The sequence below is a fragment of the Coffea arabica genome, chromosome 1e (genome assembly GCF_036785885.1).
Source record: "Coffea arabica cultivar ET-39 chromosome 1e, Coffea Arabica ET-39 HiFi, whole genome shotgun sequence".
Taxonomy (NCBI): Eukaryota; Viridiplantae; Streptophyta; class Magnoliopsida; order Gentianales; family Rubiaceae; genus Coffea; species Coffea arabica.
The window spans coordinates 41,439,975-41,467,492 of record NC_092311.1 but is presented as its reverse complement, the minus strand read 5'-3'; the positions used below and the strand labels follow the sequence as shown (position 1 = coordinate 41,467,492).

General features: G+C 35.8%; 5 protein-coding genes and 2 non-coding genes across 8 annotated transcripts; 3 read left to right on the top strand and 4 right to left on the bottom strand.

Annotated features, from left to right (window-relative positions):
* The first annotated feature begins 2,144 nt into the window (after positions 1 to 2,144).
* On the top strand, positions 2,145 to 4,218 carry LOC113703817 (F-box/kelch-repeat protein At5g26960-like). Its single transcript, XM_027225301.2, has one exon. It carries the CDS (start codon positions 2,157 to 2,159, stop codon positions 3,432 to 3,434), a length of 1,278 nt encoding a protein of 425 aa, XP_027081102.1. The 5' UTR covers positions 2,145 to 2,156; the 3' UTR covers positions 3,435 to 4,218.
* A 1,014-nt stretch (positions 4,219 to 5,232) lies between these two features.
* On the top strand, positions 5,233 to 5,335 carry LOC113719678 (U6 spliceosomal RNA). Its single transcript, XR_003454974.1, has one exon. It is a non-coding gene; the product is annotated as a U6 spliceosomal RNA (small nuclear RNA).
* A 2,558-nt stretch (positions 5,336 to 7,893) lies between these two features.
* On the bottom strand, positions 7,894 to 9,835 carry LOC113689351 (probable E3 ubiquitin-protein ligase ARI8). Its single transcript, XM_027207138.2, has one exon. It carries the CDS (start codon positions 9,674 to 9,676, stop codon positions 8,099 to 8,101), a length of 1,578 nt encoding a protein of 525 aa, XP_027062939.1. The 5' UTR covers positions 9,677 to 9,835; the 3' UTR covers positions 7,894 to 8,098.
* Positions 9,836 to 11,178: 1,343 nt separating this feature from the next.
* TRNAA-UGC (transfer RNA alanine (anticodon UGC)) lies at positions 11,179 to 11,251 on the bottom strand. Its single transcript has one exon. It is a non-coding gene; the product is annotated as a tRNA-Ala (tRNA).
* An 85-nt stretch (positions 11,252 to 11,336) lies between these two features.
* Positions 11,337 to 16,740, top strand: LOC113703800 (uncharacterized). Its single transcript, XM_027225284.2, has 13 exons — positions 11,337 to 11,524; positions 11,634 to 11,729; positions 11,902 to 11,979; positions 13,643 to 13,723; positions 13,804 to 14,017; positions 14,101 to 14,159; positions 14,819 to 14,868; positions 14,986 to 15,073; positions 15,169 to 15,429; positions 15,581 to 15,673; positions 15,833 to 15,937; positions 16,152 to 16,268; positions 16,362 to 16,740. The coding sequence occupies exons 1-13, from the start codon at positions 11,459 to 11,461 to the stop codon at positions 16,431 to 16,433; spliced, it is 1,380 nt and encodes a 459-aa protein (XP_027081085.1). The 5' UTR covers positions 11,337 to 11,458; the 3' UTR covers positions 16,434 to 16,740.
* A 637-nt stretch (positions 16,741 to 17,377) lies between these two features.
* Positions 17,378 to 24,416, bottom strand: LOC113703809 (feruloyl CoA ortho-hydroxylase F6H1-3-like). 2 transcript variants are annotated; one of them, XM_072056160.1, is made up of 5 exons: positions 23,822 to 24,416; positions 23,591 to 23,695; positions 22,808 to 23,398; positions 20,884 to 22,567; positions 17,378 to 18,099 (listed from the first exon to the last, which is right to left on the bottom strand). In XM_072056160.1, the coding sequence occupies exons 4-5, from the start codon at positions 21,381 to 21,383 to the stop codon at positions 17,526 to 17,528; spliced, it is 1,074 nt and encodes a 357-aa protein (XP_071912261.1). In that variant the 5' UTR covers positions 21,384 to 22,567; positions 22,808 to 23,398; positions 23,591 to 23,695; positions 23,822 to 24,416; the 3' UTR covers positions 17,378 to 17,525. The 2 variants fall into 2 exon arrangements, with proteins under 2 accessions (XP_071912261.1, XP_027081093.1); XM_027225292.2 differs by lacking the exon at positions 23,591 to 23,695.
* Positions 22,870 to 27,219, bottom strand: LOC113694283 (bi-functional coumaroyl CoA and feruloyl CoA ortho-hydroxylase F6H2-1-1-like). The gene is made up of 4 exons (XM_072071487.1): positions 27,171 to 27,219; positions 23,901 to 24,259; positions 23,502 to 23,590; positions 22,870 to 23,263 (listed from the first exon to the last, which is right to left on the bottom strand). Exons 1-4 carry the CDS (start codon positions 27,217 to 27,219, stop codon positions 22,870 to 22,872), a joined length of 891 nt encoding a protein of 296 aa, XP_071927588.1.
* Between the last annotated feature and the right edge of the window lie 299 nt (positions 27,220 to 27,518).

Here is a 27,518-nt window from a genome sequence, read left to right as displayed (position 1 = left end):
GAGTATCTTTAGTTTTTTTTTTTTAATTAAATTTCTGGTTGAAATTTTTTGGGTATATGATACTGTCACGTGATATGTCACCTTCAATCATTGCTATCAAAATAGATTCTTAAAGCAAAATAAGAACATCAATTTAAAATTACTACAGATCTAATGTAGCACATGAACATTATTAAAACTGTTTGTATTCCGATATGCATAAGCAAATTTTCTAATACCAGAAACTAAAATCAACTAAAAGCAGAGTCAGTTGAGAATAGGCACATAGTTGTGAAGCAGCTGTATGTTTTTTAGAATAGGCTTCCCCCTAGTTATTCAATTAAAAAAAAAAAAAAAGCCTTCGAATGACTACTGATTTTTTTTCCAATAAATGTTTTTTTTCACTTACTTAATAAGCATGCTTTTCAATTATTTTTTTATCTTTTTATTCACCTTTTTATCTTATATACATCACATTAAAAATATATATTATTGTATTATATTAAAAAAAATTTCCCACATAATGATGTATCAAGCACCCTCAATAGCCAATAGGTCACCTCTAAACCTGCAAAGAAATATGCCAATTTATTATTCTTATTTGGCGGCTTCAAATTTAGAATTCCTATTAGTGATGGAAATGGGGCAGGAACGGTTGTCAGTGACAACCGTTCCTGAAGGTTCACGGTCACGATGTGGCCTAAAAAATTTGTGCGGCTCAGATTACAGCATGTAACTCGATTTTCACGTCATGTGTGGGGCCCACAAAAAAGTATTGTAAAATTATATCGTGTGCAATGGAAGTTACGCGCAGTGAAAAATGAATACAACCAGCTCAATCGGTTGCACCTGCAACCGTCGTGCCACTTGTGATGTATGCACATTATGTGTGTGTGTCAAGAGCACTATCCAACAAAAACAAAATAAAGAAAAGCAAGATGGTTAAATTGCTCAAAAGTATTTGTGTTAAAAAGAATTAATCTAAATTTTCGTGTGAATTTGTTTTACTCTATAAAAATTGAATGTATGTCACATGTGAGTTGAATAATTTAACTTTAAAGAAAGAATTTGTCCTAATATAGTTTAGAAAATAATAACCTTTAAATATTTATTTTGGTAAGTATACTCCTTTCCCATAGAGATCATGTAGATAAGCAATCAAGTTTTGTGCCATTTTCAATGAAATCAATTAGGTAATCATCCAAACTAATTAACCAACTTGCCACCTAGTGGGCAAAGTGGAAGTAAACAGCTCAACTAAAAGAAAAGCAAGTTTTACCATTTGTTTCATTTTTTCCTTTTTTGGTTTTTGCTTTATGTATAACAGTATCAGCTAGATCCTAGACAATTTCACATGGCATGGTAATGAGTCCAATGACTAATGAACATTTCTCACATTGCTTCAAAAAAATAGAAAAAAAAAAAAGACATTTGTTACATCTTTAGAGACTAACATAAAGTTTGGATTACAATTTTTTACTACAAAATTTTTACCTCACTCGCAATAATATATATATTTTTTATAAAAACTTAAAAAAAGAGCCATCCAAACTACAAAACTTCACTGAAAGCTTTAAATGCTATATACAAAACCCTGAGTGTCAACACTTTTAATATATTGTTTTCTAGTGCATCTGAATTTAATTACATTCATCCAAATCTCTAAACTCTCCGTAGAAATTAAACACCACATTCATTGCAGAAATTAATATGATAATCCGACTATCTGAGTTTCTTCCTTTATTTTTTTCATCTCTAGATCGTAGGTAAAAAAAAAAATGGGGCCACCTTTTAATCTAATTTTTCTCCCTAACCAATCAAGCAATTCGTGCCGGACGAATTTCAATAATTTAATTAATAATATTTTTTATCCAAAAAAAGAAAAAAAATCCCTAATAAATCATTCAATCTCAAATTAGCCCAAAACAAGCAAAATCACAAATAAAAAAAAATAAAAAATTTTCTCTTTCTCCTCCCCAAATCTAGATCTTCTCTACTCATTAATCCTTAAACGAAAAACTTAAAAAAAATTATAGGATAAAGAAATAAAACAAATTCCAGATCGTAATCTTTTTTTTTTTTTTAATTCTAGATCATAATCAAAATAAAAAATCCCTATATAAACAACTTTTCCCCACACAAAATCCACCTCACCTTATCATCATCCCATCCATCTCATGTCATCATCGTCGGATAGTTGTAACTCTCGCCACTTTTCATGGCTTATGAAATCTTGTTTTCCCGATCCCCACCACCACCTCCACCTCCACCATCCTCAACCGTGTTCCACCGCCGCCCCCACTACCACCTGTACTGCCACCACCATTTCTTCCCTCCCAGATGATCTTCTTCTAGAATGCCTCGCTAGAGCCTCTCACTCCTCACTCCCTTCTCTCCCTTTCGTCTGCAGGAGATGGGCCCACCTCCTAGATTCCAAAGATTTCCATTCTCTCCGGCGACATCATAATCTCCTTCACTTTACACTCTTCTCCGTTTCTATCCACAACTCCACCCTTTTCACGGCTAGCCACCGCTTGGATTTTGATTCATCGTGGAGAGTTTCGTCTTTTCTGCCCTCTGACGATGCCGTCACGCAACATGGGTCGCTGCATTCGTTGTTTTCTCATTCCAGAGTGGCAGCTATTGGCCGGAAAATCTACATAATTGGCCGGACGGCGATGCTTCGGTGTGACACGTGGACCGGGACACTAGTCCCGAAACCAGGAATGCTCGTCCAGAGGAAGAAATTCGCAGTCGGTGTCCTTGGCGGGAAAATCTACGTCGCCGGCGGGTGTTCGAGATCCGCTGAAGTGGAGGAATATGACCCATTGGAGAATTTGTGGCGCGTGGTCTCCCACGCGCCGAGAAGGAGATATGGGTGCGTTGGCGCAGCCGTGGACGGCTTGTTTTACGTGATTGGTGGGCTGAGGATAGGTAATTCAGGGAATGAATGGTTGAGCTTGTCCTCATGGGCCGCCGGTGCTGAGGCGGTGCATCTTTACGCCAGCTCAATGGATGTGTATGATGTGGCGGCGCGTTCATGGCTGAGGAGCCGGTCAGTGCCAGGAGGCGGCTGTGTGGTGGCAGCTTGTGCCGCAGGCGGACACGTCTATGTGCTTTCAAGCCATGCAGTGGAGCTCTCATTCTGGAGATTCAATGGCATACGAAACAGTAGTAGCTTCGGAGAGTGGTGTAGGATAAAGAGTCCGCCGCTACCGGCGCAGGTTAGACTCGACAGCTCGGTGAGGTTCTGCTGCATCGGGGTGGGGGAAAAGGTGGTTCTAATTCAAGTAATGGGTTGCATAGATGACTTGTTGAGGAGGAGTGGGAGGAATGAGAGGGGCTTAAAAGAAGGATTGGTGTTGATCTACGATTGCACCGCCGGAGAGTGGAGCAGAGGGGCTGACTTGCCGGAAGTGATCAGACGCGCCGCCTGTGTATGTGTTGAGTGCTAATTTAATCTGCGCCAAAGAAGGGCTACCAGATTCCTGCTACTCTACGACTAAGAGATGCGCATTGGCTCACGAGTCTTCTCGTTTGCGTATGGAGCTTTTGACCATTTGTGCTTTTTAGGCGAGAAAAATGGAGCTAGGGAACTTGGTCTGAAAGCATGGGAATCACCAGTTACCACATTGAAGTATTCAAAATATTTTTTAGCCAAATTGGTACAAATTGACTATTCTTTCCTTTTCTTTTGTATTTTTTTTACCTTGCTTGGGTTTTTGGGGTGCTGAGAATGAATGGTTTATAGGGGGGTATATACCACATTGGAATTCCATTTTTGAGTTGGGAAAAAAAAAACAAGAATTGAAGGAAGGTGATGATAGGGTGTGGGAAGATCTAGGAGGGGAATCTGGATTGTGGAGTGTATCTAGGGATGGATTGGTAGAATGGGATTAAGCATTAAACTATTGATTATTTTTTTTTCTTTGAAAACTTAAACTATTGATTTGGTAGGTGATGGGAGGTGGATTAGTAGTCAAAATTCTTAGTCACTTGTTTGTTCTTTTGCTAATGTGGTATTTGTCAAATCTGACAAACATAAATGAAAAAGAAGACAGCAATTTGTTAGTAGTATATTCTGACAGCTTCTTGGAAGCATTCTATGTATAACTTAGTGTTGTCTATTCATCCCATTGTAGTTAATTCTCTATTTCTTGGCTTGAGAGAGTGTGTTTGTATAACTGAATGAGAATTTAGACCACTGCTTAATACAGCTAAGTGCAGATTTTTCATTGATATCTGATGCAACAGAAACTTGCCTTGTAGAGTTGTGAAGTCCGGCCTGCTGTTTTCCATTTTTGTATAGATAATCAGCAATTATAGAATTTTGAATCCAATTCTAGAATATGATTTCTTATTGCTTAAAGAGACTGCATGTCATTGAACTCAAAAGGGCAATTGCCATATGGAGAAATTCAATAAAACTTGAACCCCTAACAAAGATTACCTGCCAAAAGGCCAAATTACTTGTACTAATTTAGCTTTCATTCATCAAATAATGGATCTAAGAAATAAAACAAATTAAAAAACAAAAATGTTATGCTTTCTTGGGTATTTTATGATCTTGTAAGACATCACAATCACAGCATATGTTAAAAACTTCATGTAAATGTAACATATAGACCACGGAAAGTTGAAGAAAAGGATAAAATTGTTAGGCAAAGTTTATAAGCTTTGGAATTAGTAGTGGAAGATGTTCTTAGGCTGTCACTTTTTACTAATGCATCCCCTCTAAGATGTCTGGAATAGATTGAGATAATAAAATGTAATGTAATGCCAATTTATATACATCAAACTGAAGAGATCCTACTTTGTAACATAAGCTTAGGAAAGCCATGACAACCGTAGTTAGTTAAGTCAATTGGGAAAAAAAAAAAAACAAAAGAGGACGTTTTGAGTTTAAAACCTTTTATTTATAAAAAAAAATTAAAAACGCAGCACTACCTTGGTTTAGATTTTTTTTAGCACATATTCATTAGAAGTTTATTTTAAAATTATTTATTGAAAATTAAATTAATTTATTAAAAAAATTAATTTATTAAATTAAATTAAATTAATTTATTAAAAATTTATTTATTGAAAATTAAATTAAAAGTTAGAATTTCATCTGGAAAAAACAAAATTTTAAACCATATTGAAATGTTTTGTTGAGAGTTCATACTTATTGAGTCAACTTTCCTCATGCGTCCCACATCGAGTGTTTTCAAGGAAAAAGCACCATATATATGTACGCAAGCGATTGTCCATCCCGTCCCTTCGGGGACATCCGATAAAATTGGAACAATACAGAGAAGATTAGCATGGCCCCTGCGCAAGGATGACACGCACAAATCGAGAAATGGTCCAAATTTTTTTTCACTCTATTTTTCTTAATCTTTCATCTCTCATGGATCAACTAGCAATTTGCAGCAATTCTGACACGACTTGTTTAAGATTCTGCCTTCTTTTTCATTACCCGTGTGTTTCTGTCTATTCACATAAGTTGGTCTGGTGCTATCTTCTGCATCATCTTTCATTCAATTCTCGATATTAGTCACGGTGGACAAATATTGGAATGCCCAGGGTGCAGCTCTGGCAGTTTAATAAATTTTAAATCAGAAGCACCTCTCTAATTAGTAGAAATTTTGCTGTGGTGATAAAGTTCTTTTATCGGCACAGTTGCAAAAATATGAAACGAATATACCTTTATGAGAATTGATTAATCTTTTATATACTTACAATATATAAACAAGTTGATTTACATGCACAATAAGTAATATCAAGTTGAATTTGAACGACGAATTCTATAAATATATCATGCATCTCTATATATAGTTGTTAATGTCATTCAAAACTATTACCATCACTTATTAATTTTCATCTTTGGTTATCACAAGTCACTTGGGATGGATGTCGAGGGCTAATTTGGGGGGGAGGGCGAAAATTTCCCCCTGTTGAGAAACGGAGCGGGCCACCCTACCATTCGTTAAAAAAAATAAATATATATGTATATAATATATAATTTAATTAGTTACAAACTTATGATAATAATATTATTAGTTATATGTATTATATAATGTATATTAGTATATATAATATAATTGGTATTATCAATTATACTATAATTATACATGTCTACTAATATAAATTATTAATTAGTTATACTAAATTTCTAATACATTTGTACTAAATTTTATATTACACTTAACACAATAACACTTTTTTCTCAATGAAAAAAGCACAATAGTAATTTAGTGATTGTATTTGTGTCAAAAGTAAAAACTTGATTACTTTAGTTGTATTTGTTTCATCATGTTGGATTGTATTCAAATAGCTTTTGTTTGATTGTTTTTATGAGTTTCAATTGGGAAATTACGATGAATAATAACTTGGTTATGTATTGGTATTTCAGTATTTGATTATTTGTTAAACTTTGACTATAATAAAATTATATAGCAAATTTTTATGAGTCCTGTGGGGGGAAGAGAGATGGGGAATTAGTAGGCAGCGGGCCTGTTGCCATCCCTACTTGGGTATTGTCCAACATGATTATGACGGATAATGCTAAACCCGGAATCTTTGTTCGACATGAAAAAACTAACTAATAGATCAGGGATTTACAAGTCCCACATGTCCCACATCAACTAAGCAAATCGAAGCCTCTAATATCTATTATGATGGCATATACCTAAAAAGGACATCTAATAAAATTGAAACGATACACAAAATATTAGGGAAGAAAAAGACCTTTCTTACTTCCACGATGAATCATGTTCATTGGAAGTTTTACCAATGATCATTCATGTAGAACCAAAAGATTCACCGAAAATATATAAGAGATATATTTGATAAAATTAATGTATACGCCATACGGGGAGGCAATTTACACACATATCAATAATAATTTATTAATCACATCATAAGAACACGTCTCTCAAATTTCACTCTTTTCAACTAAACATAATAATACAACTTCCTATTTATAGACTAGATGACTTGATAAGCAAATCTTACGCCACAAGAAAGTTCCTTATAAGATACTAATTTCTAAACAATAAAACTATCATAATTTGACTTCCATAAAATTACTAAAACCCTAACTTAACTACGACACTACTAAATAAGAATATAAAAAATTTCTAATTTTGAGTCTTGATTTAATATGCCAACAATACATAATCTTCTGCAATTGACAACTTAGGGAAGAAAACAAAAAAACCAATGAAGTTTCTGTTTTTCATGTGGCCTCTCTAGCTTGTTTCTTTCTGTTTTTATTGTGGCCTTTCTAGCCTTGCTTTATGTTTCGTGGTTAATCATGTTTTTAAGAAATCTCAAACCTACATATTACTTCGTGGTCATACCTTCTTTTCTGTAATTGACAACTTAGGTAAAGGAAAAAGAAAATGAAGTTTTGTTATCTTTTTTGTTTTGGCCTATCTAGTCATTTTCATCTTTCGTGGTAAATCATGCTGTTTTTGGGATCACATCATACCTCATCTTCTGCAATTTAACCACTTAGAAGAAAAGAGTTGAAACTTTTTTTTTTGGGTGGTAAATCATGATGGCTCCAAGTCTCAAAACCTGTACTTTGAGATCGTACCTTGTCTTTTGTAATTGAAAAAAAAAAGGCTCTTTTGATCCTCCATCTTATGTTTTCTAAAAAACATCTCTCTTTTTTTTTTTTTTTCCTGATCTGAAATAACATCTTAGTTAATCAGTCAAGCATACTATGTGCATCCAGTTTGAGCTTTTTCCTTTACTATGTGCATCAGTCAAGCTATTTTTGTTTATCATCTATTTTAGACTTACACTATCTGTTGTTTTGGTCATACTGAACTGACATCTGTCTGAAATTGTTTGAGCAAACATGAACAAGATTGAAAGCTTTCTTGCCCTAGTCTGGACTCTTTTTTGCAGTTTCGACTTCCAAGCTTGGCAATATCAACCTGTTATATCCACTTCATTCTTATTGATGAACTTCAAGAAAATCAGTGTGCTTTTCTAGTTCAAGAAACTAGCTGCTGAGTACTACCGGAGATATATTGCCCATGCCTGTAATGAATTTACCAATGCACAGAAATTCAGTAACTCAAAAAAGTAGTAAACTCACAACAACGAGGTGCATCTTTGCTACTCTTCAACTATCCTGACAATTTAAGATCAGATCATTCCCTATAGCTCTAACCAAGTTATCAAAATAATATCCAGTCCAACCAGTTAGATTCACTAACTTATGGCGAAAATCATTGAATTCCTCCTGAAGAACTCCTTCGCAGAAATACTTTTGCAGTTCTGTCTCCGCACATTGATGAAGTCTCTCCAAAGCAGCCTCAGCTTCCCCTTGGATGTACTCAAAAAGCCCCTTTTTCTTGTGCTGATCCTCCGGTAGATAGTAGCCGTAGGCATAGGTCCATTTTAAAACCCTCCTGCATTCCACAATTTGTGCCCAGGCACGGATGATGAACTGCAATTCAGTCTCAGGTTCGCCCTGGATTTCACTCAGCTTCTCAAGATGGATGGCTTCCATCAGTTTCAAATCCTTCAATGCTTTTTTCCTTGACTTTTCATTACCAGCCCACCTCTCGTAATAATGTGTATATTTCCGCAATGAATTCTTGGCCATCTCCCTCTTGTTTTTATCTTCATCGTATTCTGCACTTTGCTTTGCTCGCTCATAGGCGTTGCAGGCATAATACCCGCCTGTTCTCTCGCCGTGGGCTGACCATGGACCTAAACAAAGCCAACAGAAGTGATGGTTGCACGGGGACTTACAGGTCATGTGCATACAACCCTGATTCTTCTCGATTGGTTTCTTGCACTTTGGACATGGCTTCGTATAAGTCAAGATCCAATTCGTATTCTCCGCTTCTGAACTGTTTTTTACAATCCACTTCCCTGTGGTGTCACAATCCACCGGACTATGAGCCACCTCCAAACAATTCCAGCAAAATCCATACGAACAATTGCATGTAACATCAAAGTTTCTTCCATTACTACTACTTCCAACAATATAATAAACAGCGCAATCACATCCAGGGGCAGGACACCACTTAGTCTTCTTCCTATCTTCAATATAAGATCTAACAAGATAATTGTTGTATTTCTCCTTGTCTTCATTAGATGCCAAAGAATAAATCAGCTCTTCACCAACCGTGGCTCTGCACTTGGGTTCAGGGCATCTCAACATCAAGCAGCCGCGGCCATCATTGATGGATGTGCTAATATAAGTTTTCCAACAGGTCTTACAAAAGAGATGACCACATGCAATCCCAACAGCATCATAACGACAATCATGATTCTCCAAGCAAATCCCACAAAAGAACTCTTTTATTGAAAGATCACGAGCCGAATAGTTCTCCAACAATCCAGCAGCTTTTCGGACCTTTTCTTCATTGGCAAACCATTCTTCACTGATTTTATCAACATCCCAATTGTAGTTGCACAATAAAATCGTTGCTGCTTCTCTTGAAACGAAGAGAATGGATGAAACTTTCGCGATTTCATCCTGTAGAAGTTTTCGGATGTCTTCAGCCTCCAACACAATAAAATTCTTCTCCGTAATTCTATCCATGGATTCTTTGTCTTCATCAATATCATCAGCGATGTAGGCGTCTCCATCATCTTCATCATCAACAGCCTCGTCCTCATATATGTCATGTTCATCTTCATCACTCTCGTTGCTAATATAGGTTTCTTCATCATAGTCACTACCCATTGTTCCTGATCTCGCAGGACAAACAAGTTAAAACAAGATAGAAAAAAAGATTTTACAAAATTTGTTCTGACTTATAAAGTAGCGCTTTTAAGTACGCGAAGTTCTAAACCCTAAAAGAGGTCGGATAGGATACTGTAGCTTGTAAAATAGGAACCAACCCCGGAGGGGTCAATTGGTGAATACCAAATCCATCTCTGAACAGGATTGCTAAAAACAATTTCCATCGTTAAGGTCTTGTTTGGATTGCTGTTTTCCGCCAAAAAATTATGTCGTTTTTCGTGATCACATTTCTCTGTTATCTTTTTTTCTCACATACATCAAATCGCTACAATAATTTTTTTTATGAAAAATAATAAAAAATTCAATCCAAACGGGGCATCATACCAAAAATTTTCTTTACCCATTATTCTGTAACCTTTGTGTGTTCAGGAGCTTCTCCCTCTTTTTTCTCAAGTTCCCTAATTAAAGATTCAATTTTTATAGTATAAACAATCTCGTTTCGTCAAGTCAAATCATTCATCAGTGAAGTTATAGCCACTTGGGCGAAAAGACAAACACTTTAACTGCAACCTTGTCACCAAAATTCTTCCCAAAATTATGACAAACTTCTTTACATCCCACTATTAATCTACCAATAATAAAAAAAAAAAAACTGACCCACAAAAAAGAAAGACACTAAAACTATGATCATTAGCTCATTACCGCCTTGAATCAAATTGTGCAGTGACGAAGTTTGTTTGGTAAGCAACCTTCAACTTTTTTGGACTCCTTTCCATTTCCCTAATCCAATAATTTTTGGGGTGTTTTTTGGGAGGGGGGGGGGGGGGGGGAGGGGGATGGGTTTGGATTTGTAAAGGGTTGAAGAAGCAGAGGAGGATTGTTTTGTGAAAGGGTTGGAAGAATAATTTAACTAAATATTTTGTTAAATAAAACACAGTTATTAGACTATAAATAATATCACTAAATATTTTTTTTGGAAGGTTTCGAATTTGAGATATATATTTGTATATCTTTTTTTTGTACTGTACAATCTATTTCTCACCCATATTAATGATGCGTTTGGATTGCAATTTTTTAAAGAAAATTATTACGCTTTCTGTGGATATATTTTCTAATAATTTTTTATTTCACATATATAATTTTTCTACAAAAAATTCAGAAAAATGCAATCCAAATAAAGCCAAGTGGGAGGTCGATTCCGGGACCTCTCAATCACACTTTCTTCCTATTGTATCACTTAACCTGCCCCTCTCCCAATATTTTGTTAATTATCAATAGTTATTAGACTAACAATATTTTGTTAAATCAATTCTTTCAATTGAAACTATGACTATTTTGTTACTTATTAACACGTAAATGAACTGAAACACAAGAAATATGGTAGGTATGCACTAATTCATTATTTAAGGCAAAAGGAAATTGGAGTTTGGAAAGAAAATCAACAAGGAAAAGTCAAAAGAAAAAAATGTGTACTACTAATACACCCAACTAGCGCAAAATGTTGGAGATGCAGGGGATCGAACCCTGTACCTCTCGCATGCAAAGCGAGCGCTCTACCATTTGAGCTACATCCCCTGTTTGTTTTGGTGAATGAACTGATATCAAAATATTATATATATTTTTTAACAATAAACCTCTCCACTCTCCAGCCATCTTTTTTCAAAGAATTAGGAGAGAAAGAAGAAAATACATACTAGCCCCCATCCCAGCCCCCAAAACCCATAATTCCTTAAGCCCTGAAAATCCATTCCTCTATCATCCAAACAATATAATTCTGCAACCATGGATTTTCAAGTGGTTGTATTAGCAGGAGGCTTCTCCAAGACCCTTGTCCCTCTTGTTTCCAAGGTCAGCTCCCCTCAATACATCTTCACACCTTCACTCTAATTTTTTTTTTTTTTGTTTTCCTTAGTTGTTGGCATTGATGCAAGAATAAAAATGGGATTTTTAATTGCAGGAGGTGCCCAAAGCCTTGCTTCCCGTTGCGAACAGGCCAGTTCTTTCTTATGTTTTGGAGCTTCTTGAGCAAAATAACCTTAAGGATCTCATTGTTGTATGTTTGTTTTTTCTTCTTTTTATCCAATTTGGATTTTAAATTTCAATTTCTATTGCTTTAAGAGGGGGAAAAAGTGTTCTTGATTTGGAATTTTGATGTGGTTTACGTATTCTGATGTTGGGATTAAGTTGAAGGATATGGCTGGTTGTTTATGTGTTTGTGTAATTAGGTTGTTGAGAGCGAAAGCGCGGCTTTGCTTATAGGAGGTTGGATATCAAGTGCCTATGTTGATCGCTTGCACGTGGAGGTTAGGATTGGTGATTTATGTATTCTTTGAGTTTATTGCTTTTTATTATTATGAATTGTTAATTGTGCTGTGCTCATTCTTTAGTAATCCATGGGTTGCGTTGACATAATATACAGAGGAGGAACAAAATAAAAATACCAAAGCAACCTGAAAACCGAAAAGGCGAGGAACAATAGAGAAACTCAATTACTGCATTGTTGGTTGAATTTAGAGTTTCACCTCATCCTATTAGCTTGTAGGTTGTATATCAATTTTAGTTTGGTTTTGTACATATGAGAAATTTGAATTTGTGTCAAGTGAAAACATGTTGTATTTTGAGAGTGCTGTATGAAGGATGATTATATGTCTATGAGAACATGGTTTTGTTTGATCTTAGAAGGTTAGTTCGGCATTTGGCTAGAAGAGTTGCTGTTTACTAAAGAACATTTTAAGTTCTTTAGGCATTTGGCTATTTCTTCGAGGTGCAATGCCCACTGTATATGCCTTGTTGCAAAAGGGTTAGAACTTTGAAGTAGTGGTGGGATTCCAGAAGAGAGAAAGAAGTAAAGGAAAACAAAGAACATAAAATGGAGAGCTTTCTGGCTTCTGAGTTAGTAATGGCAAGAACTTGTAATCATACTGTTCTTTTACAAGCCATCATTTTTAAATCAATATCAACGGAATTGAAAGAATTTGGAAGTTTGGAGGGTTGTTTTCACTTTGTCTTTAAGCTATTGACTGCTTTATTTGGGCATGTATATTAGAAGACCATGTTAGAGGATGCCTTCCTTGAATTACTGGTTCATCTATAAATAACATATGTAACAATGCAGTTTCACATTTGACATATTTGGAATATTTATTTTCTTGCCCACTTTGATTATTTCATTCTCAATGTAGTCGTATCATATTTGTGTTCCCGAACTCTGAAAAACTTGTTAAAGTGAAAAAATGGAAGAAACAAAAAAGATATACTGCAATGGCAGTGTAAAAGATCTTGTTTGTTTTGTGTGTGGACTATTGGATGTCAGCATCAGATATATTTTCTCAATAAGTCCAGAGCTTGGATGTATAGTTAGTTGAAAGAAACATATGGTAGGTAATGATCAAAGAATTTTTGACATGGCAGAATACATGTACTGTGATCTTTTAAATTGGGTAGTCCCCCCTTTTTTTTGTTTTTAAATCCTCAATGTAGCCGATTGATTCTCCGCATTGACTATACGTCACCCAAGTCTTCCAAGTTGGGAGGTTTTGTTTCTGAAAGGAAGCCTTCAATGTAGTAGTAAATTTAGAAAAAAACTTCTCAGACTCTGTGTATAGAGATGGAGTGTATGGATTCTCTGTTTGGTGAAAATGAATCCAAATTTACTTTTTTGTTAACATTGGGGCGCTATTTTTCTGATCATTATTTTCCCCACAACCACCTGATTAAATCTGATTTTGATTTTCATGACAAAGCTATTATAGACTGTCCACATGTCCTTGATTTTTAGTGTAGAAATAGATCTGGATGACCGTCCTGTTCTATTTGATCTTTCTTCATGTCAATTTTATTTTAACTTGGACACTTTATGCTTAATCGATAAGCACAATTGACCTAAAAATATCTCAAGTATAATCTGCAGTGAATACCATCATGATGAATTTGTGATGTCTGTTGTTGACATTTAAAAAAATCCAGGTGGCAGCAGTTCCTGAAGAAATTGGGACAGCTGGTGCTCTGCGAGCTATTGATCACCACTTGACTGCTAGTGATATCTTGGTTGGGCCTCTCACTAGAAACTGAATGTGATATTTTAGTATGTTATTTCACGTCATAACTGAAATCCAGTAATTTGGCAGGTTGTGAGCGGTGATCTTGTTTGTGATGTTCCACCTGGGGCTGTAGCTGCTACTCATCGACGACACGATGCAGTAGTCACTACAATGCTTTGTTCTAATCCTGTTAGTGGATCAACAGAATCAGGTTCCTCTGGCGGAAAGGACAAAGCCAAGAAACACTATAACATAATAGGACTGGACCCCACAAAGCAGTTTTTGTTGCATGTAGCATCTGGTGAGATCCTTTCATGTATTTGTCTGTTTGTTTGTTGTAAATTTGTGACAAATTCTTATCTTGTATTTCCTTTTAACTTGTAGGAGTTGAAGTTGAGAAAGATGTACGAGTTCAGAAGAGCATCCTCAGAGAAGTAGGCCAGGTAAAAGAGAATGCACTGGTCGTTGCATGGAACACCACTCTATTACTAAGATGAGGATCCTCAAGTTATCCTTTTTCAATTCTGCTCCCTCCTTTTGCCCCTCTTGTTAACTTGATTTTGGCTGGATTAGGTGCTGAATTCTTTGTTTTTATGTATTCAGTCATATTGTTGGTCATTTTTCATGTGGGACTGATGGTGCTTTGGCTTAGCCATTTTGTTTCTGTATGCTGTAGATTCCTTGGCAGTTAAAGCAAAAGGATTTTATGTATGCAGAAGAATTTGCACTTATGAATGCAATCCCCTTTCCTTCTCCTTTCCAATAGTATTGCTCTTCCTGCTGTGAAGTTTGATTACTTATGATTTGAGCATTGGCAGTTATTTGAAGGAACATGTAAACCTGATGTATTGGATAAAGAAAAAGTCTATCCCCAGGGTAATGGTTGATACATTCCTAGTCCCTTTAGCTGGATGAAAAAGCTTTGTATTTCTTAAAGAAAGAGAAGATCTCTTTGTTTATATACTCTCCTTACTAAGTAATCTTGAGTCCTTCTCCCTTCCTCTTTTAACATTTGTCATCATCCAATTGGAAATTTCATAAAATCATACATTTACATCCAACCCTATCTTATAAGCATCCTCTTTGTCAAATCCTCATGCAGATGGATATTCGTGCTGATTTAATGGACGCTCATATGTATGCTTTCAAGAGGTTTGAGGTTTTGCTCTTTGCTTTAAAGCAATTGGTTTTAGGGGTTGGGGGGTGGAAAGGAGAGGGGTTTCAGTTTGCTCTAGATGTGTCTGAAACTCACTATTCATTTTGTTTTAGGTCTGTTTTGCAAGAGGTTCTGAATCAAAAAGAAGCTTTCCAGAGCCTAAGACGAGATGTTTTGCCTTATCTAGTTAGAAGCCAGCTGGTTTGTTTTGATAGCATATTTTCCTCTTATTCTAATGCCAAATCTATTGTTGGTGCCCTTTAGGAGTTGTGACTTTTATTGTGATGAATCCTCAGAGATCTGAACTGTTGTTAAATGGAGTGCAATCAGAAGAAAATGGGAATGATAAGGATGCTTCCCAGAATCCCAAAATTGTGCTGTCTCAGCTTCTGGCTAATGCATCTACCCCAAGTTTTCATGAATTGCATGCCTTGGGTCCAAATGGTTTCTCTCTTAGTCCAAGGAAAACTCATAAATGCTGTGTCTATATTGCCAGCAAGAGCAACTATTGTGTACGTTTGAATACCATCCAGGCATTCTCTGACATAAATCGAGATGTACGTTTCTAAAAATGATGCTCTTCATAAGCTTCACTGTTCTTTTGCTTCAGCATTTGATAAACTTCACTGTTCTTTTGCTTCAGCTTTTCATAAACTTGGATGTTCTTTTGCTTGAGCTCTGGTTTACAGTAACTATTAATTACCTCAGGTCATAGGGGATGCAAGTCACATTTCTGGCTATTCTTTCTCTGCTCAGAATAACATTATTGATCCATCTGCTGTGCTTGGTTCAAAGACAACTGTGAGTCCCAATATTTTTATATAGTTGTACTTTCCCTAAACATATGCCTATCAAGTTATGCACTTCAAGTACTTCCTCCATATGTTAGGCATTATCTGCATGCTTGTGGATTCATCTAGTTGAGCTGAAAATATCTACTGAGCCATTTATTTGATACAGGTGGGACCACAGTGTATGCTAGGGGAAGGTTCACAGATGGGTGATAAATGCAGTGTAAAGAAGTCAGTTATTGGCCGTCACTGCCGGATAGGTTCAAATGTTAAGGTATCACTAGATTTCTGTTATTCGTAGAAACTTACTGTCAAAGAATTTCCACAACAAAATTCCCAAATGCGGAGTTAATTTTGTATGCATTATGATCGTGTTCTTGATTATTCTAAAGAAGATTCACATTTTGACTAGGAGCTCAAAGAATTTTAATGATCTGATTCCTCCCTCTTGGGGTCTGAAAGACAACCTTTTCTCTATTCGCTTGCAGATTGTTAATTCCATTGTTATGAACCATGTCACCATTGGAGATGGTTGTTCAATCCAAGGTTCTGTTGTTTGTAGTAACGTGCAACTCCTAGAACGCGTTGTTTTGAAGGACTGTCAGGTAACGTCTCCCTGTCTTCTTTTCTCCCTCCTTTCTGCATGTGTTTGTGGGTGTGTGGAGTGTCTTAGTTAACTTTCTATTTGCTTTAATCAGGTTGGAGCAGGTTTTGTAGTCACTGCTGGGAGTGAACACAAGGGAGAATCATTGGCAAAGAAAGAGAAGTAGTGATAGTTTTGTTTTACTTTTTTTTTTCCTTGTTAAACAAGGCTACCCTTGTATTTTTTATTTTTGTGCCATCTTTTAGGAAAATCAGGTCAAGATCAGTTTTGTTTGATATTCATGTAGCTGTAGTTTTCCCTCCCGTTAAGAGTAGAAAAATGCCATTTGTTACCTCTTTTTGGGGAGTGGGCTCGTTGTACAAACATCTACTTCACACAGATTGTAGCAAAAGATTGGAAAATCGTTGCTGTTTGTATTTTTTGCACAAAAAGGAAAAAGAAATGTGATTTTATGCTTCTTTTCCCCAAGTCAATTATGATATTTCCTTGCTCAGGCCTAGAATTGTCTGCATAATCTATGTTTTGGGAACAGGTCGATGCAGCTGTTGCCAATATTTGCAGAACGTAGTTAAGATCTTTTGAAATCCAGGGTGAAGTCTTCTTCGATTGATGTCAAGGACATCAGGAATATCTTTCATCGGCTATTCTTTCCTTTTCTTTTTTGAACAGTAAACAATCATTTCCTTGTAAAAAGTGATGACCATCACCACCTTTGAACTTTCATTATGGCATATAGATGGGTGTTAAACATTTTACATCAAGAATTGTTTGTGTCTTGAAAAGAAAAGAAACCACCCTTATGTACTGATTAAGCTTTTGCAGATGAATTGAAGCATACCTTATTTGATCACCAGACCTCCAATTCCAATTTATTATGCAGTTTCATCATAGACCCTTTTTTAATTTTTTTTTTTCAGTCCAACATGAATTTTGCAACACATATGGTTCGTAATAATATTGTAGAGATCTTTGTTTACAGGTGCTGTTCAACCATTGATACCGGAAACATGATGGAAGGTACAAAAACATTAGTTCTTGAACACAAATTTGGCAAGAAGAGCCAATTTTAAGGTTTTACAGATAACAGATGCTCGGATAAACAAACATAAATACGGCATCAAGTTGGTCGATTGCATTGATATCTGAAATGTATTTTAACAAAAAGACACAAAGGAGAAGGGGAGGATCCTTGCTTTTTAACACTAAAATCCATTTCTGCTGGTTCAGTTGAGACTACCTTAATTTTGTTGGATAAACATCATATTTTAGCAAATTCAATTGTCTGCTTTCTGTCATCCCTTTTACTCAAGAAGTAGTTGAGGTAATCCGAGTAGATGACATGCTTATAAATTGGTTTCTTTCCATTCTCCAGGGATTGTGGAAATGGACCAACAACTGTATCAGCAGCAGGGCTTACGAATATAGGCACTGAAACCCTGTTTCTCCTTCCGTTAACAATCACCTGATGCTCAATGCTCTTATACCGATCATTGCTCGCAATTTGTAGTATGTCGCCTATGTTAACTGCAAGTGCCCCTTTGACTGGTGATACATGGATCCATTGATCAGCTGTTGTTCCTTTCACATAGAGGCCACCTACATCATCTTGGAGGAGGATAGTGATACTAGAGATATCAGAATGTCGACGCGCTCCACAAGCGAGCTCAGGGCTTGGACACATGGGATAGTGAATGAGGCTGATAGTTGTACGATCTATGAGTTGAGATTCTTGTGATTCATCAAATTCCTTCACATTAAGTCCCTGTAGTAGCACCTCAACTAGCTTTTTGATGACAGGTTTAGCCCACTTCATGTATTCCAGCACTTGATCTCTGTAACAAAGAGTACATAACTAGCCAACGATGAGGATGCAGAAAAATGCAGAAATCCCAATCAAAGTGAATACAAGGAGCTACATGACATAAAGAAGCAACACTAAGCGATACAATACACATGTTTCTCAATGTTGGATCCAGTATTAGAGGGTGTTAATGTGGCATTTTACAAAACCTGATATAGACCTCACTGGTCAAGTCATTGCCAGGAGTGAATGCTACTGTCATTACTGGAATCAGGTTTCGGATTCTCAAGAAAGTGATCCCATTTAAGCTTGGCCAATCAAGATACATCATGCATCTGAAAGAGGTTTCTTATACATTACTAAAAAAGAGTCATTTTAGGATTTGCTGTCTGACTATAGTGCCATAGTAAGAATATCCTATTTCCTGCATTGCACTGGATTTGAAAAATTATTGGAGTGATCACTTATACTAGAAATGCAGTACTTTGAAAAAGACAACGTATTAGAAAGTGCTGCATAAACTCTTTAGTTGTATCAGGTTAAAATGCACTGTGCTTAAGGTTTCTGGCCTTCATCAATCAGTTCAAGGCAGGATACACTGTAAGCACGACAAAGTTACATGAAACAGATAATCACTCTCAATTTCAGCGGGAAATTGAAAATTCCTTCAATAACATTTTAGTTTTGCTCCACCATAAAGACCAGATGAGGTATAGAAGTACAAGATCGGGAGCACTTTATACTGTTAGGTTTGATCCAATCTCTTTCTGTGATTCAGAACTCACAATCAGTGTCCATTGGAATAAAAAGGTAGCCGGGAGAGTATAGTCTAATTTTGCACTATCCAGGAAAGTTCTTAAATACAAGCCTCGTCATCTCTTCAGAAATGTCTTTTTATTTGTGGTAGTTTAAAGAGACAGAACATCAGTACTTTTGTCAACCTCAGAAGAACCTCTCATCTATCTTCTACGCTCAGTGTAATAGATATGACAGGCACTTAAATATGCTTGTACAAACAAGCCTCATGCAGATTGCTTTCATATTGACTTACAATTTGGTTGTACTTTCTGACAAATGAAACACAGCATATACTATTCTTGACTGGGAATACCGAAACCTCTACAAATTTGACAAGTAAATTTTCTCCTATGCAAAATAGTGTTGGTTCAAAAATCAAAGTAGGTAAAAGCTGATGATAAATGCACAACTTCAAATTTGTCTACCAGACTTCTCTTATGGGCTGCATCACTTTGCATAGTTCCATAGACACTGACAATTGAGAAATGTACCTCACACAGGTTATTAACAGCTACAAGCGTAAAAGTGGCGATTCAGTTGTAAGTAGTCACTGTCATTTGTTTCAGCAAGTCCAAAACTTCTGGCAAAGAAAAAAGCCAGGCGCATGACTGCTAGCTTTTGGGAACTATCTATTTTCATGCCTGCTGTGACTTTGATTATAACATTTACAGAGAAAGTATCCAACTTTCTCTCAGCTTCTGGTCAAAATGGAAAACATATCAATGAATTAATGCAGCCCAAATGGTCATATTTGCCAAAAATTTTAATACTATCGCACTCTCTTCATTTAATTATTTACTATTATTCTATACATCAAATAGATACCTTTCCTCATTACCTGTCTTGAGAGATCTTAATTTCATAATCAAATGCTTATTCTGTCAGCTCAACTCTGTATATTTCCATAAAAAGCAATGTTGGCATACTTTGTTAGTGCAGCAATAGCCCTCAACTGGAAAGCATCACAATTTCAGATAGAGAGTGAGAGAAAAAGACTGCTTCTTGTCTAAGTTTACATATAGGCTATCCTCGTAATATCTTCTTTAACGAGAATTGAATAACTGAAACAACTAGACAATGATGATATGACAAAATTATGTGTTTCAATTCAATACTCCTAAAACAGAAAACCGGATCCTTCAGCAACTATGACAAGCTTATCAAGCATACGGATAGCTAGGTTGTCTTCAGTTCTTTTCATCTAGTAAAAGTGGTGTACTAAAACCTTGTTGCCCTGCATTTTGTGTAGAAATAGCACTCATTACTTCCACACGCAGGAATTTGGCTATAAAAACCAACCAGTTCACTAAGGCCAGGTTCAGCAATCACTGCCTAACTTGGCTATACCTAAATTTCTAATGCTCATCCATGTCACTATATGATAGTAAGAGAGATGCTCAGAGAAAATTGTTGTCCAAAATTCTGTCCAAATCTCCCAATTGACACAGAATTCTAATAAATTTTGATTGATTTGTGGATAATAGTATGACGTGCTGAACAGACATTCAGATATTTAAGTCATCTTTGTAGATGTATATCCCTCATTTTCAACTGCTGTGAATGTCAAATGCAGTAAGATAAAGAATTGTGTAAAATTTGACAACAAAAAACCGTAGTCCTGTAGTACACATTGTGGTTTAAAGTTGGTGTATAAATTCTTGACATGGAGGCAAAATGTAGCTAAAATTTGGAATTCACTTTAGTCCATAAGAAGCTAGACGTAAACAATAATAGGTAAAATGAAAAGTCAAAATACAAGAGCAGTCATTACATTACAATTTTCTGTTTCCCCTAGTTATAAGCTATCAGATTCCAGTGTTCCTGAATTGGTTAAGTTCAACATTTTCAAGAATCTACCAAACCATGTAAACCTAATTACATTATCAAAAAAAGAGGACAGAAATTTGACTGGAAAAATCACACACGACAAAACTGACTACAACTCCACATAAATCTAGTTCTTGGTTGATATTGGAAAACCAAAACAAGAAGAAGATCCGAGCTTTGTGCTGCTTACTTGGACACAGAAGGCCACAAGTCTGAACTCACATTATCAGGAACATAATGGTGCACAAGATAATCTTTCCACTCGAAAACCTTTCCTGCTAAAGGACTAAAGCCAGTCTTCAACTGCACAGTGGGAGTAGGGGAATTTTCCTTCAAATACTTCCTCCTTTCCTCATTTGGTAACTCAAAGAACTTGTGCCCAGCTTCCAGTACATCTTCAAGAACCTCAAGTGGGATGCCGTGGTTGATGATTTGAAAGAAACCCCACTTGGCTGCAGCCTCACAGATTGACGCTGCAACTTCTGGATCACCCCAGTTGGATACATCAATGATTGGTATTGAATCTTCAAGAACTATCTGGTTCTGGTTAAGTCTTTCTTCTGGGGGTAATATGTACCTATGAGGGATGGATTTTAGGCCTAATTTTGATAGGCCATTGACCCCATTTCCTTGCTTTACTGCAAAGTCTACGACATCAGTGTGTTCAAATTCAATAGATTCTGCTGACATTTCAGAAACTAGTTATAGAAGCCCCAAAATGAAACAGTCTGCTGGCTTTTAAGCAGGAATAGCCAAGCAAGGGTGCGTGCAAGTTCAAATTTGGCTGAGGAATGCTTAATTGATTACATTCTTGCAGTATTACTTTTCCTTTTTCTTTTACCCTGAATATGAACATCTCTTATGATTTTTTTTGGGTCATAAAAGTTGTTGTTTGTAATTAGGCTTTGGTTAATTTTCAATCAACTTTCATATGTTACCCAATTTGCACAATTCCACTCCTTTCATCTCAAGATTTAGTTACTTTTCAATTTTGTCTTGTTACAGCCTTGAATCATTTGATTACATCTTGGCAAGCCTCCTAGAATCATAATCATGCCTTTGCACATTTCATTATCTAGTTTTGTTCAGCATCGTTGCCAGGAAGAAATAGGAAGTAGGAACAATTTTATTTTAAATCCGCATTTAAGGATTAAATATTGCATAAATTTCTCCCATATTGGCTATTGCAAGGATGTACTCAAGTTCTTTGAAACCAATGGTGGTGTGAATGCTCTATCCATGTTCTAATACTGCAGAGGATGTTGCCTTTTGCGACTCCATTATATGTTATGACTCTTCTAATTTTGATCGATGAATGAATAATCCTCCTTACTTTAAACTATTACCATTAATTGCAAAGATTCATATCTTGTATACTTTTGAAAGCAAAAGTGGTATGCCCCTTGGGCTAATACATTAGCTTTTCTAGATTATTAACGTCAATGTTAGACCTTTTATATACACTCTTAAAGTATCCCATTTTGTGTACCACTAATTTTTTCCTACATACTTTCCAATAAGTTTTGAGTACCAAAATGTTTCAGAACTACAGTCTCTACCTAGTTTTGAGATATCTTGTGTACTTCTGGAATAGATGAGGTTAAACGAATAGAATATGGTGGATTATAAAAAATGTACAGGGACATTTCTACTCTACCTCAAATTAACAGGAATATGGCCACTGTGCTGAGATTACAAATATGTTTGGATGGAGATATAAACCCTTGAACAGATGCATTGCAATCAACTGACAGATAGGTGATTGAAGGACCTTTTTTTAACATAACATTCAATTAACACTATTATGGTAGAGGCTACCTTAATTACATTCATCCACATTATTATTGCCCCATAATATTTGGTGCATACCACACCTGCAAAGAAATTTAGGGAACAAACTTTAAGTAGATGTGTAACCTGCAATGGCTAGTATATACCTTTTTAGACTCAGGTTAGAATTGTAAAGATTGCAGAAGGTACAAAACATTTGTCGATAACCAAACCTTATATAGATGTTTGGCTAAAGGTAAATTGACAGACAGACATGGCAAGGGAAGGATTCTTGCTTGACAGTTGGCACAGTATTCATTTTGTACTATAACAGTTGAGATTACCTTTATTTGATGAATATCATACTTTGGCAAATTCAATTGTTTGCTTTCCTGCAGGCCTTTTACTAAGGAAGTAGTTGAAATAGTCTTGAGTAGACAAGATGCTTATAGATTGGTTTCTCTCCGTTCTCCAGGACTTCTGGAAATGGACCAACAACTGCATCGGCTACAGGGTTTACAAATATAGGAACTGACACCCTGTTTCTTTTTGCATTAACACTGACCCGATGCTCAATGCTCTTATAACGATCATTGCTCACAATCTGTAGTACATCGCCTATGTTAATTACTAGTGCCCCTTTAACAGGATTTACATGGATCCACTGATCAGCTCTGGCTCCTTGCACGTAAAGGCCACCTACATCATCTTGAAGGAGGATAGTGATACTCGAAATATCAGACTGTCGACCAGCCCCAGAAACGAGCTCAGGGTGTGGACATATGGGATAGTGAGCAAGGCTGAGAACCAAAGAACCCATGAATTGAGATTCTTTCAATTCATCAAATTCGTTCACATTAAGTCCCTTTTATAGCACCTTGAGTAGCTTTCTCATTATAGGTTTAGTCCACTTCATGTATTCCAACACTTCATCTCTATAACAAGTTAGAATCAACCATTAGCCAATTAAGAGGATGCAGAAAAAAGTAGAACCTGAATACCAAAGTGAAGTCAAGCAGCTATAATTGATACATGTACATAATAGAAGCAACACTTAGCAATACAATAAACTTCTTTCTCAGTGTGTGATCCAGTGCTAGTGTTGACTGTGTTGCTATTTTGTAAACCTGATAAACAAGGTTGAGTCACAGCAATGGTAAGTCTGGAAGACTAAAGTTCTTCATGGAACAAGTAAGACGTATACTTCAAAGAAACAGACGTTGTAGATCAATCTGGATAGAAATGTAACAGAAGAAAACACACATGACCATAAGACTTGACTAAACTCCACATAAATCTATTTGTTGACTGATAGGAAAAGGCAAAACAAGAAATAGATCCAGAAATTATCTGCTTACTTGTACACCGAAGGCCATAATTGTGAAGTCTGATCATCTGGAACAAACAAATGCTTAAGATAATCTTTCCACAACAAACCTTGTGAACTAAAGGATTAACACTAGTGTTCAAATGCACAGTGGGACTAGGTGAGTTTTCCTTCAAATACTTTCTCCTTTCCTCATTTGGCAAGTCAAAGAACTTGTGCACAGCTGCCTTTAAATTTTCAAGAATGTCAAGTGGGATGCCATGATTAATGATTTGAAAGAAACCCCACTTGGCTGCAGCCTCACAGATTGAGCCTGCAACTTCTGGATCATCCCAGTTGGATACATCAATAATTGGTATCGACTCTTCAAGAACTACTTTGTTCTGGTCAAGTCTGTCTTTTGGGGGTAAGATGTATCTCTCAGGGAGCGTTTTTATGCCTAATTTGGACAGGCCACTGACCCCATTTCCTTGTGCATGGCAAAGTCTATGAGATCAGTGGGTACAATTCAGTAGATGCTGCTGACATTTCAGAAGTCAGTAGAGGAGCTCCAAGATGGAACAGAGAGTCTGATGTTTCCTACGCAAGAAAAAATTTTTTTGGATCGATTTCCTAAGCAGGATATTTTCAGGAATTGACTGTTTTATTAAGTTAAATGTTTCTAATGATTCATAAAAGTTGTTATTTGCAATTATTTTTTGTTTAATTCCTAATTAAACTTCATAATCTACTGAATTTGCACATTCCCCCCTCCGTCTTTTCGAATTGGATAAATTATCTTTTATCTCCTTGTGGTTTGGTACTTTATTATATAACCCCTTTATTATTTATAAAACTATATATAACCCTCTTATATTTTGAATTAAAGTGTTACTATTAGTTTTTCCATTAAAACTAACGGTTAATAGTAAAAAGTCAAAATCAAACTAATAAATTGACAAATTTACTCTTGCAATACTTCTTTTTTCCCTCCAAACATAAAAAAGAAGAAATTGAAATAAAAAATAGATAAATAAGAACTAGAAAATGCCATTAAAGATTCAGTTTAAAACCCTATAATGATATTTGTAGTAAAAAAAGATTTGGTACTTTTTGTTTCTTAATTATTTGTTTTATATTTTCCTTCCATCATTTTTGTTTCTTATTTATTTTTTTTTATTTTCCTTCCATCTCTTTTGTATTTGGAGAAAATTAAGATCTTGTCTACCAAAGTATATATTTTTTCAAATCACGTCTTCTATTCCTGTAAAAAAGAGAGAAAGAAAAGGAAAAAAGATAAAAAGTAGTAAAAGGGTGAATTTATCAATTTATTAGTTTGATTTTGATTTTTTACTATTGACCGTTAGTTTTAACTAGAAAAAAAAATAAAGGTGATACTTTAATTCAAATCATAAAAGGGTTATATATAAGTTTTTTAACTATAAGAAATTTATATGGTAAAACATCAAACCATAGGAGGGCAAAGGCAATTTACCCTTTCTAATTTCTGTCAAGCGCAAAACATTTGATTACATCTTCACATGACTCCTAGAATACCTTACCTTTGCAAATTCTATGGGAAAAATCCACTTTTCGTCCTTGAACTTTAAGATGGGAACACATTTTATCTCCAAATTTTTAGACATACCACATTTAGTGCATGAATTAATTATTTTGGACCACATTTCATCCAAAAACAGTAAAATATTCAATTTGGATGGAGAAGGCTGACGTGACTGTTAATTTTGACTGAGAAATTGGTTTTACTTAACGGCCACGTGCCAAACACATGACTTTTTTCCTCCAAATTAAGCAATTTACCGTTTTTGGACTAAATGTGGCAAAAATAATTAATTCATATATTAAATGCGGTGCGTCTAAAAGTTTGGGGACGAAATGTATCTTTAACTCAAAGTTGAAGGACCAAAAGTGGATTTTTCCTCAAATTCTATTGTCTAGTTTTCTTCAAATTTATTGCTGGGAAGGAGGAAGTTGGAAGAACATTTATTGATCGGTATGCAAGAATTATATATATTTCTTAATTATATATGTTTCTTCAAATCTCTCTATGTTTTAGTACTTCAGACTTGAGAGGCTGTTGTCTTTACTACTCTAGTGGCTATTTTTTTTTTTTTTTTTTTTTTTGTCAATCGTCAACCCTACTCCTATTTCTGCTCTATTCTAACCTAACTAGAGGGGAGACCCAACTGGGCCTATGGGGGGACCGATGGGGACAGAACCACCACCAGACCAGATGGGTGCATGGGTGCACCACGCACCCATCTGGATTTTTTGAAGAACCACAACTGTGGCAAATTGGTGGGAGGCAAGGTTCGAACCCTTGCCTCCCACCCCACCAAAGCCTTAAAGGCTTGGTGGTGGCCATCAGCCTAAGGCTGATGGTTACTCTAGTGGCTATTAAAACTATGCTAATTTGAGCAATGACTGAAAATCGTCTTTTATTTTAAACTCTAACTGTTAGTGTTAAAGATGGACGTAAAATTCATGATTCACATCTTTTGAAAGTAAAAGAGATAACAGGAATTCTACAGTCATTCTTAAGTACCAAATCTTTGTGTTAGATTTATCATTAAATGGTGAAATAAGTATTTTAACCTTTAGATTATAACAATTTCAATCATTTAAAATGTATAACGACTATTATTATTAGGTGATAGACATTGAGAAAATGATTCTTTAAAGGAACCATAGAATTTTCCAAAGACCTATGCCTTTTGGGCTGCTACATCAAGTCTTTTAGAGGTTGACCATAAATGATTCAAACCTTGAAATCTCAACTTTTATATACTTTGAGAATAGAAATTTTGGTGTATCTCTAATTTTTGACTACATAGTTCGAAGTAAATGTCTGTACCAAAAAGATATACCATGACATATCTGGAACAAATTATGACCTGTCTTGTACAGTGATTAGTAAAAATGAAGTTGATATCCAGTGACGTAGCCAGGATTTTTTTTTTTTGGGGGCCAAAATTGAAATTCCATTCAAAGATGACTAATTCATATATATATATATATATATATATATATATATATATCAACTCTCATAATATAAACTAAAATTGAAAAAATTTAGGGGGGGCCAATTTTATTTTACACACATATTTACATATTATGAATTAAAATTCTCAAAACTTAGGGGGGGCCATGGCCCCCCTCTGTCCCCCCTTGGCTCCGTCATTGTTGATATCTATTAGGATATGATACATAATAAAAGATGTGTACTAAACTTTTACTCAGCCTCAAATTAACAAGTATATAGCCACTATGCTAATATTACAAAGATGTGACGGGATGAACTTCAATACTTAGCAAATATTTTGAGTAAGCTGACCAAACAACATCCTCGTGTTGGTTTTTGGCCAGCTTGTGCTACGTACCAGGAGAAAAATATTTCAATGCTTCTACAGCTCCCTCACTCAATCCCATGTTGACTTTGGTATCTTTGACATTCGTTTGGCTTGATTCCCAAAGGGTAACATGAATATACCTCAGTTCTTTTGAGTTTTGAGTATCAACTCACCCCTTAGACTATTTAGTTATTTCAAAACGCTATTCTCCCACTAGATCTTTGATTGGATAGCTTTGGTTGATGGATAGGTGATGTCTGGTGTAAAGCAAAAATGTGCCGCACATAATGGTAGAGTATGAAGAATGAAGGCTTGTGACACTCCCTCTAACATATCTTCAGTTTCAGTTTCCCTCTGCAGAGTAAATAAAAAGTCAGC

Bases quoted from the DNA above. Each gene is read 5' to 3' on its own strand.
- LOC113703817 (XM_027225301.2), top strand. From the start codon at position 2,157: ATGTCATCATCGTCGGATAGTTGTAACTCTCGCCACTTTTCATGGCTT.
- LOC113689351 (XM_027207138.2), bottom strand. From the start codon at position 9,676: ATGGGTAGTGACTATGATGAAGAAACCTATATTAGCAACGAGAGTGAT.
- LOC113703800 (XM_027225284.2), top strand. From the start codon at position 11,459: ATGGATTTTCAAGTGGTTGTATTAGCAGGAGGCTTCTCCAAGACCCTT. The intron at 11,730-11,901 runs GTATGTTTGTTT...TTGTGTAATTAG, and splicing joins ACCTTAAGGATCTCATTGTT to GTTGTTGAGAGCGAAAGCGC. The intron at 13,724-13,803 runs GTTGGGCCTCTC...GTAATTTGGCAG, and splicing joins TGACTGCTAGTGATATCTTG to GTTGTGAGCGGTGATCTTGT.
- LOC113703809 (XM_072056160.1), bottom strand. From the start codon at position 21,383: ATGTCAGCAGAATCTATTGAATTTGAACACACTGATGTCGTAGACTTT. The intron at 18,100-20,883 runs GTAAGCAGCACA...TCTTTGTTACAG, and splicing joins TTGTGGCCTTCTGTGTCCAA to AGATCAAGTGCTGGAATACA.
- LOC113694283 (XM_072071487.1), bottom strand. From the start codon at position 27,219: ATGGGATTGAGTGAGGGAGCTGTAGAAGCATTGAAATATTTTTCTCCT. The intron at 24,260-27,170 runs GTACGTAGCACA...GCCATGCACAAG, and splicing joins ATTGAAATATTTTTCTCCTG to GAAATGGGGTCAGTGGCCTG. The intron at 23,264-23,501 runs GTACATGTATCA...TTTGGTTCTCAG, and splicing joins CTAAGTGTTGCTTCTATTAT to CCTTGCTCACTATCCCATAT.